Source organism: Mustela nivalis, assembly GCF_964662115.1.
Source record: "Mustela nivalis genome assembly, chromosome: 6".
NCBI lineage: Eukaryota > Metazoa > Chordata > Mammalia > Carnivora > Mustelidae > Mustela > Mustela nivalis.
This window is the reverse complement of record NC_139025.1, coordinates 31,976,339-31,988,794: the sequence shown is the minus strand read 5'-3', so window position 1 is coordinate 31,988,794 and position 12,456 is coordinate 31,976,339. Positions and strand designations below refer to the sequence as shown.

The window sequence follows — 12,456 nt, the reverse complement described above, 5'->3', positions numbered from 1 at the left end:
AAAGGAGACTAAAGAGATACAACTAAGTGCATATATGACCCCAGACTGGATCCTTCCTGGGAAGGAAAAATGCTCTGAAAGACATTCCTGGACAGTTAACAAAATTAAAATATCCAAGAGAAATGAGAAAAAAAGTATCAATATTAAATTTACTGAAGTTGATCATTGTGATTATGTAAGATAATATCCTTTCTCTTAGGAAATATACTTTGAAATATCTGGGGGTAAAGAGTTTTCATGTATGCAACTTACTTTGAAAAATGTGTGTGTGTGTGTGGGGGTGGGTGTGGGTGTGGGTGGTTTGGATACAGAAAGAACATGAGCACAAATAATGAAGCAAATGGGGCAAAATGTTAGATAGTAGATCATTCTGAGAAATGAGTAATGAATGTTTTTTGAACATTCTTGAAACTTTTCTGAAGATTTGAGAGATTATTTCAAACTTTTATTTGAAAGATTACTTGAAAGATTTGAAATTATTTCCAAATAAATGGTTTTATTTTCCCAAATTCATTGAACTTAATTAGCCTTTTTAGTCCAAGGGTACTTTTTGTTTTGTTAATCTCCTTGCACATATTATTTCTTTTCAGTATTTTTCCATACACTTTTTCTTTTTCAACAGTCTTACATGTATTGGGAAATTGATTTAGCGATAAATGATTTTATTTGCGTGCTTTTTAAATAGCAAATGAGAAGCACCCTCTGGTGGGATGGTGTTTGATTCCAACTGGATTGCATAGTTGCTCCCAGTGGCATTTATGACATTTTCGTGATTCTCATCAGTTTCAATTTTAAATGCATTTAAAGGCCTACTGGTGCCCTATAATCCTATACAAAGAATTAAAAATAGCTTGTGTTCCTTTATTCTTCCTCCTCTTTCATCTCTTAAGTCACTGTTTTTGCTTGCTTTTATGTATCCAACAATTTGGTTTTACCTATTATCTACAGGGTTTTATATATTGTTAAATATTAGTAAAAATTCATTTATTAAATTTATGCTGCAGTATAATCTTTTCCTATAGATTTGTAAAAACTGTGTTTTAATTTTAAATCCTCTAATATTTATTAAGATGCTATTTATAACCAGACCTCAAGACTGTATAAAGGAAAGTCAAAACAAGCTTAGCATACAGTATAATATGATACTCTTCACAGTTTGGGGCTACATTGAAATATTTGGTGTCTCCAACCAATTAGGGACCTTACTGTCCCTTCCTTGTAGTGTTTAACCAGAAGATAATTTTATTTTTACTAAAAAGATAACATGTTACTTCACTTACATATGTTTTTTTCCACTATAAACCATTCCTTCTGTGTTCTGGTTTTTTCCAGAAGATTAAATCCTTTGGAATTTATTTGGGTAATGTCCATCTGTCATTTCATCTGGCTTTTTGATGTCCCCATTTTTAAATTTTATGTTGTTCGGACATTATTTACTCGCTTGTGTATTTCCTGCTATAGCAGAAACATTAATGTGACACAGAGAAATATTTTTCCTCTCTCCAATAAGGATTTTTTTTTTTAAAGATTTATTTATTTATTTGGCAGAGAGAGATTACAAGTAGGCAGAGAGGCAGGCAGAGAGAGAGAGGAGGAAGCAGGCTCCCTGCTGAGCAGAGAGCCTGATGCGGGACTCGATCCCAGGACCCTGAGATCATGACCTGAGCCGAAGGCAGCGGCTTAACCCACTGAGCCACCCAGGCACCCTCCAATAAGGATTTTTTAAGCAGCTGTTGGGTTTCCAGTGCTGTGCTACATTCTATAAGATGTAAAAAAGAAATGGAAAGAAGTGGAAAACTCACTTCTGTGTAGTCTACAGTCAGTCTGGGGATATAAGACCTATTTGAGTGAAAATAGCTGTATATATCTCAGATGTGATCTAGGAACAGATCTGAAGTAGCATGCAGAGTCTGTGCACATAGAGCTCTTGGTTTCTAGGCAAGGGGAACCTTTTGACCTGGAAATAATCTTTGATTCTTTCTTGAGGGAAGTGGTCCTAGAATTGGACTTTGAACAGTGGCTAGGTTTCAGATTGATGAGCTGAGAAGTTTAAGTTCATGCCCAGAATTAAGGAAGAGAGATTTGGGGGGAAGGACAATGAGAAGGTTTTGTTAGAAGGTGTTAAAGAAACTGGTGTAACTGGACCGAGTAGTGAAGAATCTGATGATACCAGCTAATAAAGAGATTAGGCACCCAGTGTGGACTGAATCTGAAAAGCAGCAGATAACTGGCATTTCAGAAGAGTGGGGTGATTCAGAATTGAATCCAACAAGGATGTGGAAGATGAGTTAGATGAGGGAGAAACGAGAACAGGGGGAGACCAGCTGGGAACCTGTTGCTCATTGACGTTCAGGTGGCTGCAGATTCAGGTTAGGACAGTGGCAATAAAATAGAGAAGGGCAAACATGACAGACATTTTGGTACTGGAATGAAGATAAAGTTGCAGGCGGCTGGGGGAGAGGGGTAGGTAGGCAATGACGAGATAGGTCTGTGGAGACACACCAAGAGGCCACCGAACACTTTCCAGGGAGAGCTGGAGGGTTAAGAGGTGTGAGGCAGTTGAGACAGTTGGGGGTCCCATATTGTCTGTTCAGGGAAGGCTGGGACTAATGAAGTGTCCCTTCCTGCCCCGCCTCTTTCAGGACAGGGGAAGCTTCCAAGTGTTTGAAGCCAAAGAGAAAAGACAGTCATAGGGAAAATACAATCAAAACTTGAAGAGCTTTCAAAGAATTCTACCTCCAGGTCATTTGTTCTGACACTTTCTGTTTCACATTGCTTCGTGGCTGACTTGTTTATTTGTACTTCAGATCCAGAAACAGCAAGGCCCAGCAATTCCAAAATCACCACCACCCTTGGTCTGGTTGTCCATGCTGCAGGTAGGTAGGATTGGGTGGTGGTGAGACCCTTTCTCTTATGTCCTGGCCTGGGAGGCTTAGTGTGTACATCGCAGGGACCATCCACATGAACTGCCCTTGGGCTGGCCTTTGTGGGGAGGGTTACTTCATGGAGTCCTCCCACACAAGCACTGGGCCAGGCGGACTCAGTGTCAGGGATTTGCAAGCCAAGAACAGTTTTTATATTTTTTTAATGGAGGAAAATATTTTGTGGCACATGAGAATTACACACAATTCAAATTCTAGTGCCTATAAATAAAGTTTTTTGGAACACAGTGATGCCCACTTGTTTACATATTATCTGTGACTGCCTTTGCACAGTGATGGCAGAATGGATAGTGACTACAAGGGAGCAGATGGCTTGCAAAGCCTGAAATATTTTGTCTCTGGCCCTTTAAGGAAAAATGTGCTGACTTCTGCGCTAGAGCCTCATCTGGAAAAGAGCCTTGACATTTTGGTACTGAGGAGCCAGTGCCTGTTGAGGCAGGGGTGGGCTGTAGAGTGCAGATGGTGCGGGATCGCTGACTGGGCATGCCTTAGAGTCATAACTGAAGACCAGTCCCAGCAGTAGGTATCTATGACCGACAAGGCGTGTGGAAGAGGACACACTGTCACCTGGACCTTTCTAGTGTAACATGCTTATCTGACAGAAGTTCACCCATTCAGCCAATATTTACTTCTTGAGCATAAGTCACCTATGTGGAGTTGGAGTATTTTTGTTTTTTGTTTTTTTCATCTACAAGATGCAGAGATGCTTGCTTTGCAATCTCTGCAATTTCTGTTTTAACAGCTGACATATTGCATACTTGGGGCCAGGTACTATGCTGTTTACGTATGTTATCTCATTTAACCCTCATGGAAATCCCAAGAATACATACTTCCTTGAGCCCATTTTAGAGATGAGAAGGCTAAGGTTCAGAAAAGTTAAGGAACCTTCCCAGAGTCACACAGCTCTACCTGACTCTAAAGCCCACACATGATACTACTATACTGTTGTTGTTTTTATACTGTTTTACATTTTATTTTTTTCCAAATTTAGCGGATGGAGTGGCCTTAGGAGCAGCAGCCTCTACTTCACAGACTAGCGTCCAATTAATTGTGTTTGTGGCAATAATGCTACATAAGGTAAGCGGAATTTTAGTGGAAGATTTGATATTGAATATATTCATAATTAAAATTTCTCTTGGTCATTGGTATTTTTTTGGAACGGGAAGTTTTTTTAGTTGTTTTCATAATTGCCATTCATTTGAGATAATTGACGGGCTCTGTTCATAGCTAGGGTTCTTTGTTACTCTTAAACTCACTTGAAGGGACTTTTTTTATGGTCATGTACACAAACTTTTTTTTTAACAGATTTTAATTTTATTTTGTTAAATTATCAATGGTAAATCAGTTAGTCTACCAATTTTAACACTTATATGGATCTGTGTAACCACAGTCAGGACATAGAACAGCTACATTACCCCCAAACCACCTCCCACCACCCCCAACCTATGGAAACCACTCAGCGGCCTCCCCTTGGCTCTTTTTGAGAATGTCATATGATTGGAATCATATAGTACATACTCTTTTGAGACTGGCTTCTTTCACTCATAATATCAACCTTTTCATACACTAAGAGGTTCTGTCCTGTGCTTTCCATCCTGTTCTGTCTTTCCTTGTTACAGTATCACGCTGTTTCCATTACTCTCTGTAACCTTACTGATGCGGCTCCAGCGTCTCTGGGGTCTGTCCGTGATATCTGAGTATCATTCGCTGATCCTTTATCACCCAGCAGTAGTCCCTGGTGCGGATGTACCACAGTTGTTCAACTAGTCACCTGCTGATGGACACTTGGGTTGTTTCCAGTTTTTTGGCAATTATAACTGGAGCGGTACAAGCATGTACAGGCTTTTGTGTGAACACAGCCGGTGTTTCTGTCATGTACACAAACTCTTAAATTCTCTATAGATCTCTACATTTTATTTTTTTTAAGATTTTATTTATTTATATATTTGACAGAGAGAGAGAGGGATCACAAGTAGGCAGAGAGGCAGGCGGGGGGGGGGGCCAGCACCGAGCAGAGAGCCGATGCAGGGCTCGATCCCAGGACCCTGAGATCATGTCCTGAGCCGAAGGCCGAGGCTTAACCCGCTGAGCCACCCAGGCATCCCGAGATTTTTATATTTTAAAGTAATTTTTTCTTCATAAATGTTTTTGTTTTCTTGTACTCTTTTCTTGCTGAAACACACACATACACACACACACAGAGACGCAGGATATTTTCTTAGCTTAGAACATTAATTCCTAAAAGGCAGAACTCAGTCTTGCTACCATGCCTGGTTGTTTTTTTATTTTTGTTTTTTTGGTGAGAATTCAGTCAAATGACACATGCTTTGTAATATAGAAGTGATTCATACTTTAAGAGTAATTAGGAATGCTTTTTCTTTTCTAGGCACCAGCTGCTTTTGGGCTGGTTTCCTTCTTAATGCATGCTGGCCTAGAACGTAATCGAATCAGAAAACACTTACTTGTCTTTGCACTGGCAGCACCAGTTATGTCCATGGTGACATACTTAGGACTAAGTAAGGTAAGTCTGACTCATTCCTCGCTTATCTAGACAAGTGTCTAATTCTATTGTGATTTACCAGAACCTGTGGTCTTCTATGTTGAATTATGCAATTAAGTTACCCATTCAAACTAAAGATGAAATTAAGATAAAAGCCAGTACAAAGTAAACATCTTAATTCCATGGCATTCTCTTCATAAATTTAGAGCATTTTTCCTATTCATTTATTTTGAAAATTTCTTCCCCATCAGTTCTGGAAACATTTGCACAGATATATGATCCTTATTTTTTTTTTTTAATATTTTATTTATTTATTTGACAGATAGAGATTATAAGTAGGCAGAGAGGCAGGCAGAGAGAGAGGAGGAAGCAGGCTCCCCGCTGAGCAGAGAGCCCGACGTGGGGCTCGATCCCAGGACCCTGGGATCATGACCTGAGCCGAAGGCAGCGGCTTAACCCACCGAGCCACCCAGGCGCCCCATGATCCTTTTTTTTTTTTTATCTTTATTTATTTTTTATTTTTTAAAGATTTTTTTTTTTAAGATTTTATTTATTTATCAGAGAGAGAGAGAGCACAGGCAGACAGAATGGCAGGCAGAGGCAGAGGGAGAAGCAGGCTCCCTGCTGAGCAAGGAGCCCGATGTGGGACTCGATCCCAGGACGCCAGGATCATGACCTGAGCCGAAGGCAGCTGCTTAACCAACTGAGCCACCCAGGCGTCCCTTTTTTTAAAGATTTTATTTATTTGTCAGAGAGAGAGAGAGAGAACACAGGCAGAGGGAGAAGCAGACTCACTGCTGAGCAAGGAGCCCAGTGTGAGACTCAATCCCAGGACCCTGGGATCATGATCTGAGCTGAAGGCACACACTTAACTGACTGAGCCACCAAAGTGTCCCCAGATATATGATCTTTAAAATAGCTTAACTGAAGCCTAACCAAACACACTAATTTTCTCTTCTTAAAAATTTAATTAACTGGGACGCCTGGATGGCTCAGTGGGTTAAGCCACTGCCTTCAGCTCGGGTCATGATCTCAGAGTCCTGGGATCGAGCCCTGAATTGGGCTCTCTGCTCAGCAGGGAGCCTGCTTCCTCCTCTCTCTGTCTGCCTCTCTGCCTGCTTGTGATCTCCGTCTGTCAAATAAATAAATTTTAAAAATCTTAAAAAAAAATTTAATTAACTGTCATAGTCCATAGGTCTACTTTTGTAATAGAAAAAATTGAAATTCATTGTGTCAGGATTAGCTTATAAGCTATTTCCAGCCTCTGTGAGGGCAGGTACTGCGTCTGCATTACCACTATATCTCAAGCACATCCTAGAGCCTGGTGTATAGGGATGTTCGTTAAATGTTAGTAGAATAAATGAATGAATGTGTGAAATTGAACACCTGCATTAATAATGCCGTTGGTTCCATTGTAAGAATAATACACGCTAGACCTGTTCAACCAGACTTGAAATTTGTTTGAAAAAGCAGTTGTGGGCGCCTGGGTGGCTCAGAGGGTTGGGCCGCTGCCTTCGGCTCGGGTCATGATCTCGGGGTCCTGGGATCGAGTCCCGCATCGGGCTCTCTGCTCGGCGGGGAGCCTGCTTCCCTCTCTCTCTCTCTCTCTGCCTGCCTCTCCATCTACTTGTGATTTCTCTCTGTCAAATAAATAAATAAATAAATCTTTAAAAAAAAAAAAGAAAAGAAAAAGCAGTTGTGTTTGTGGCAATAAACAGCAGTTTATAAAACTTATAAAAAGCAGTTGTGTACGTCATCAATAGTCTTAAATTTGGAAGTTTCTCATCAATAACAAAATTGCTCTCATATCAAGTTTTCCCCAGTGTCCCATATCGCACCAGTTGTGTTACTGAGTGGTGGTGTTTTTTTAATCAGGACTTTCTTCTGACCCTGAATTTTACTGGTTTTAATTTTTCTTCTTTCTCTCTCTCTCTTAATTCACAGAGCAGTAAAGAAGCCCTTTCAGAGGTCAATGCCACTGGAGTGGCCATGCTTTTTTCTGCTGGGACATTTCTTTATGTTGCCACAGTACATGTCCTCCCTGAGGTGGGCGGAATGGGGCACAGCCACAAATCCGACCCCACTGGCGGGAGGGGCCTCAGCCGCCTGGAGGTGGCCGCCCTGGTCCTGGGTTGCCTCATCCCGCTCATCCTGTCAGTAGGGCACCAGCATTAAACGTCGGATTCTGCCTCGGCTGTTTGCCGTCCTGGGAGGACAGCCAGCACGGGACAGCTGCTCACTCCCTCGGTCTCTTGTCTCACCTTGCCCATCTCCGCCCAAATTCCTAGAGTCCAGAGGGAGGTGAGATTAAAACCTGGAGCAATGGAAAGCTTTTAGAGTAGAAACAACACTCTGCGACTGGACACAGACATTCCGTTGTGTTGTTTTTTTAAAAGGCCCTTGGCATTTTGAGTTTTGATGTTTCTCTTAACCCTATTCTCAGGGAAGATGGAATTTCATTTTAAGGAAAAGTGGACAACTTCATACTCACAATGAAACAGTAATTATGAAAGTACAGTGTTCCATAATTAAGCTAAATCTCTTTCTTCATTTAGAGGCTCTGCCACTTACTTTGTCCATTGATTTTGAACATGGCTGTCGCTGTGTGAGACCGGTGCTTTAGCATCTCTGCCACATACCTTAGTAAAGGTTATAATGCCCACTGTCTTAGATGCTAAAGAGAATTGTAGTTTATTTGGGGCAGGAGTCAGGAAAATGACAGCAAGGCACATGAAAAGCTGACTTTTTACTCAAGAACTATCCATTGAAAAGAGGATGTCTGGAGAGACTTACCTCCTTTTGCACCTGCCTCTTTAAAGAGAGACTGCTGTCCCATCCTGGAGCCACAGAGATGAGCTAGCATTGAAGGAGGCAACACGAATTTCCTCTCAAGGTCTCCTTTGCAGAATTCCTGCCTCCCGTGCAGAGGAGCCAAGTTCTGGTAGGTTCAGGCCCACTCAGGCCTTTCTTCCAGAACAGCCAGGTCCCAAAGTGTCTTTTGAAATGAAAGGATGTTAATTTTAAGTGAATTTGGATAGTAACTGACATCTTTATCATAATCTTTTCAAAAGTAAGATTACCAAGACCTATGTTTTCTCTTTTTTTCTTTTTATATATTTATCTTAGCACACTAGCAGTCCCTATGGCAAAATACTTGGTGTCCCTTGGGGAGCGCTAGGTCAACATCACATAAGCACCTGTAGCAGTGAAGAAAGTCAAGACGTATGACAAGTGGGAAATGTTTGCCTCTTGATTTAAAGCTTATTGAAATCATGTCTGTTGTCTCTTCATCTTCTCCATGCTTTTCTCTGGACTCCTCTTACACGCCCCTCCTCCCTGTCTATAATTTGCTGCTTACTGAGGGTGGCACCGTTAGTTATCTGTGTGAATTGAATTCTCATCAGGACAACCACTTCTTGAACTGTGTTGATGAAGATAACATTGTTTCTGTTCTTCATTCCCTTCAATGAAGTTACCTTTGTGTCAAATGCAACTTCGTTAAGTCCTTAAAATATCACTTCTACATATATGAGATGACACAATCATTAATATTCTGGTCATTTAAACAGTTGAGATAGTAAAAGTGTTTAACCAACTGGGATGGTTTTTCCATATTTGCCAAAATCCCTGTAAACTTTGTGTTATCAACTAAGTGTATAATACTATGTTATTAATTTATTTTGATTTTCTATACCATTTCAAAACACATTATATAAAGAGGGAACCAAGGCTATTTTCTTCAGGGAAGTGGGTTTAGGAGTTCGTAAGATATTTTATATGACGTACATGCCAGCATGCCTATAATTTCTTTATTTCCTTCCTAGATTTGTCACTGGGTCCGCAGCTATGGAAATAGAGCTTGTGAGCCCTCTGCTGGCCGTAGACCAAAGTAGCATTCATAGGATATGGTTTTGTATAGTGGCTGGCAACCATTGCATATGATATCAAAACCAACAGAAGGTACAGTCTGGAAAGTCTGAGTGACTTTCCTCATAACAACTCTTGACTTACAGGAATCATGGGGCTTCGTTTGGTCCTCTGAGATGTCATGGTTGCCTTGATTCTCCCTGCAGATTTACTTTGTTAAATAAATAGTACATCTTAGTGTCTGGTTTGATTTGGGTAGCAGCACTTTCTATCATCCTGTTGCGTGCAATGATGAGAAATTCATTCTGCCGGCCAAAGCCCCTTTGAGCAGTGCCTTGCCATCATTAAAAGTTTGGCTAAAATATATTGCTGGGGGGGTGGGCAGGGGGAGCTTGAACTCTGGCAAGGATTGAACCATCAAACCTCCAAATTTGCCTTCCCCTGTGGACCTCACGTTAACAAGCATACCTTTTAAGGCCTGTCAGCCCTCGGGATCTGTGGGCTTTCCCAGATTTTAAAGCTGCTGCCCCCAGAGCTACTCATTTCTCTCCTGGTCAGCAGGCAGAAATGGCCATACTAACCTCAGAGGGCTCAAAGGCACCTCCAGGCAGCAGGGGACCGAGCAGTGTGGCAGAGGCCTTCTTCACAGGGGTACGAACTTGCTCATGCTGGGCGGTGTCCCAGAAGGGGCCGCAGTGGTGGTCACTTACTGGCGCATTTCAGTTCTGTTTTCCTCTCGTGTTTACTGCCTCCTTCGATGTAGTTGCCTTAATGCGCTCACACATTTGGAAACATTGGCAGTCTTAGGTTGCTGCCGTGATTACAGATGGAATTACTGGCTACCAAAGAGATGCAGCTGATAATGACGGGCACGGCCCTCCTTCCTCGTAACCAGACTTAGTCTTCATTGCAGTTTGTCTCCATTTCCTCGGTAGGGGCAGATTTCTTCAGATTCCGAATGTACTCTTAAATGGCAAATGAAGTTGGAAAATGCTACTGGTCCATTCCCCTCCCTTGTTTTCCAGCGGATAGCATATCAGTCCCCACTTCCCGAAGCAGCGCCCTTCCAGGGCTGGCTGCTTTCCTGTGCACGCTGCTGCCAGATTTCTTTAGGCAAAGGCTCTGCACTGGAGCGTAGAGAATTGGAAACAGTTCCATCTACAGAGGCTATGTGTTCTCTCTTCCCCCATCCCCTTTTTATCTCCCTATTCAAAACAGTTGAGTCAGTCTGGTTTCCTGTATTTTGAATCATTAGAGAAAGGACAGAGGTGGTCATTTTGAGGGGTCAGTTCTTTGTAGAGAGGAGACGATGAAATTGTGTCTTTTACCAGCCCACTTCTAAGTGTCACTGCCTGGTTTTTCTCTTTTTCAAGGATTAGAACTGGGAAGACACACCAGCATTGGAGTGTTATGCCCCTCAAACCCATGGTAGCTAGGTACTAAATAGGGGAGCTGTCTACCAACCAGAAAATGTTCTTGCCTACAGGTCCTCTGGGCTTCTTAAGAGATGAGAATAGTGACCAGATTCTCCCAGACTGCTGCAATGGAAGGTGATCTATAAGAGAACCATCCTTCCATTAGAAAAGTTCTACTCAAAACAGAATGATCCCAGGAGCACTGTTGAAGATGCTATGACATTAAAACCAGTGATGGAGCCCACCCCCTGCCCTGTACCTGAGACATCTAGATTCACCCCAGGAGACTTGAAGGAAATTTGTGACTTATAGGAAAGGACTAGACAACCATTGGGAACTGTCTAGATGTGCTCAGCCGAACGGAAGGAAATTGGCTTTGATTTGTTTTCTGATAGCATCTTCTATCAAGTTGGAAGTCTCATGGGATAAAACTGCAGTTCCCCTGGTTCAGTAGCCTGAACAGCGATTTTTAAATGTCCCCTTTTCTGGATCCTTTGTAAACATGAATCATTCCATGGATGGCTGCCTTATAATTTTGTCTCTTTCCACGTTAATTGTGAATGGTTAAAAAAATTTTTTTTTTTGCTGTTTTCTGATTTGTTTTATGATATTAAATTTTTATTAGTGGATACCTTATGTGAGTGGCTCATTACTTAATCTCTTGGCAGTTTGCTTCTCTGTTTGACGACTAGACTTGACCCCCATTTGAACACCAGAAAAGGTAATGAAAAGCTTTCAAGGACGGGGAAAGATGCACCCACTATATGCAGATCCTTTAGGGAAGGAGGGATGCAAAGGAGGAAGAGAGATGAAGGAAACAATATACCATGTGTCCCAAACAATACTAACTCATTGACTTTTACTTTGCTTTGCCAGCATTTTTAAGAAATATTTAGGGAGGTAGTATACTCAGAAAAGAGAAGCAGGCAACAGACCCCCCATCACAGTGAGTTCAGTCCAAGGACAGAGTTGCTGTAGGAATATATAGAGGCTGTGAACACCTGACCCTAGAAATAGAGATTCTAATAGAAGTTCAGTTTGTAAATTTGTTTCTAATGCCTAGAAGTTAGGGCAGCATCCTACAGTGTAGTTTTTTACAGTGTCAGAAATAAGGTACCTTGTGTCCAATCCCTAGGTCTAAAATGCCCTTCCCCGGCTCCCTCACCTCCTTCTAGCCTCGATCTAAAGTCTCCTTCAGTTAGGTCCCCTGTGACCACCCGATTTAAAACTATTATGTCCCACCTTGCCCCAGTGCTCCTTAGTTTGTCCTGTTATTTCTTTTTTAGTAGCACTGGTCACCTTTTAATTTGCTTTCTAATCTATATCCTTACTTTGTCCCTCCCTACTAAAATATAAGCTCCAGGAAGCTAGGTTCTGGATAAATAGGTGTAGTTGAATGAATTGATGTTCCCTGAGGAGGCACTTTCTAAGCCGAGGCCGAGTGGCACTAATCTGTAGCAGGGCTCTAGCCAGCGGCAGAACCAGCTGCCAGCCCTGCATTTGGCTCTGCCCCCGCTCACACTACGAGTCTGCACACAGGGCTGAGTGTACAGGTGGGAAATTAACTAGGTTTGGGTTCCTAACCCACAACCAGCTAAAGTTGGTAAGGTGCTGTGTGACTGACTGAGGGACCTGAACATCTGGTTCCCATTTTGGGCTCCGCTCCTCATTTCTGTTGCAATGTTCCCCATTGCCCAGTTTTCTAAAGTTGGGTAGGAATGTGAGGGAAGAC

The 12,456-nt window shown here is 42.0% G+C and overlaps 1 protein-coding gene across 1 annotated transcript in view; it reads left to right on the top strand.

Annotated features, from left to right (window-relative positions):
- Positions 1-11,353, top strand: part of SLC39A9 (solute carrier family 39 member 9) — a 61,716-nt gene extending 50,363 nt beyond the window's left edge. Inside the window, exons 4-7 of the mRNA XM_082734007.1 lie at positions 2,808-2,876; positions 3,934-4,019; positions 5,329-5,463; positions 7,387-11,353. Of these exons, the coding sequence (XP_082590133.1) occupies positions 2,808-2,876; positions 3,934-4,019; positions 5,329-5,463; positions 7,387-7,617 (521 nt within the window). The 3' untranslated portion in view covers positions 7,618-11,353. The remainder of the gene's footprint in view (positions 1-2,807; positions 2,877-3,933; positions 4,020-5,328; positions 5,464-7,386) is intronic.
- Positions 11,354-12,456: the final 1,103 nt, after the last annotated feature.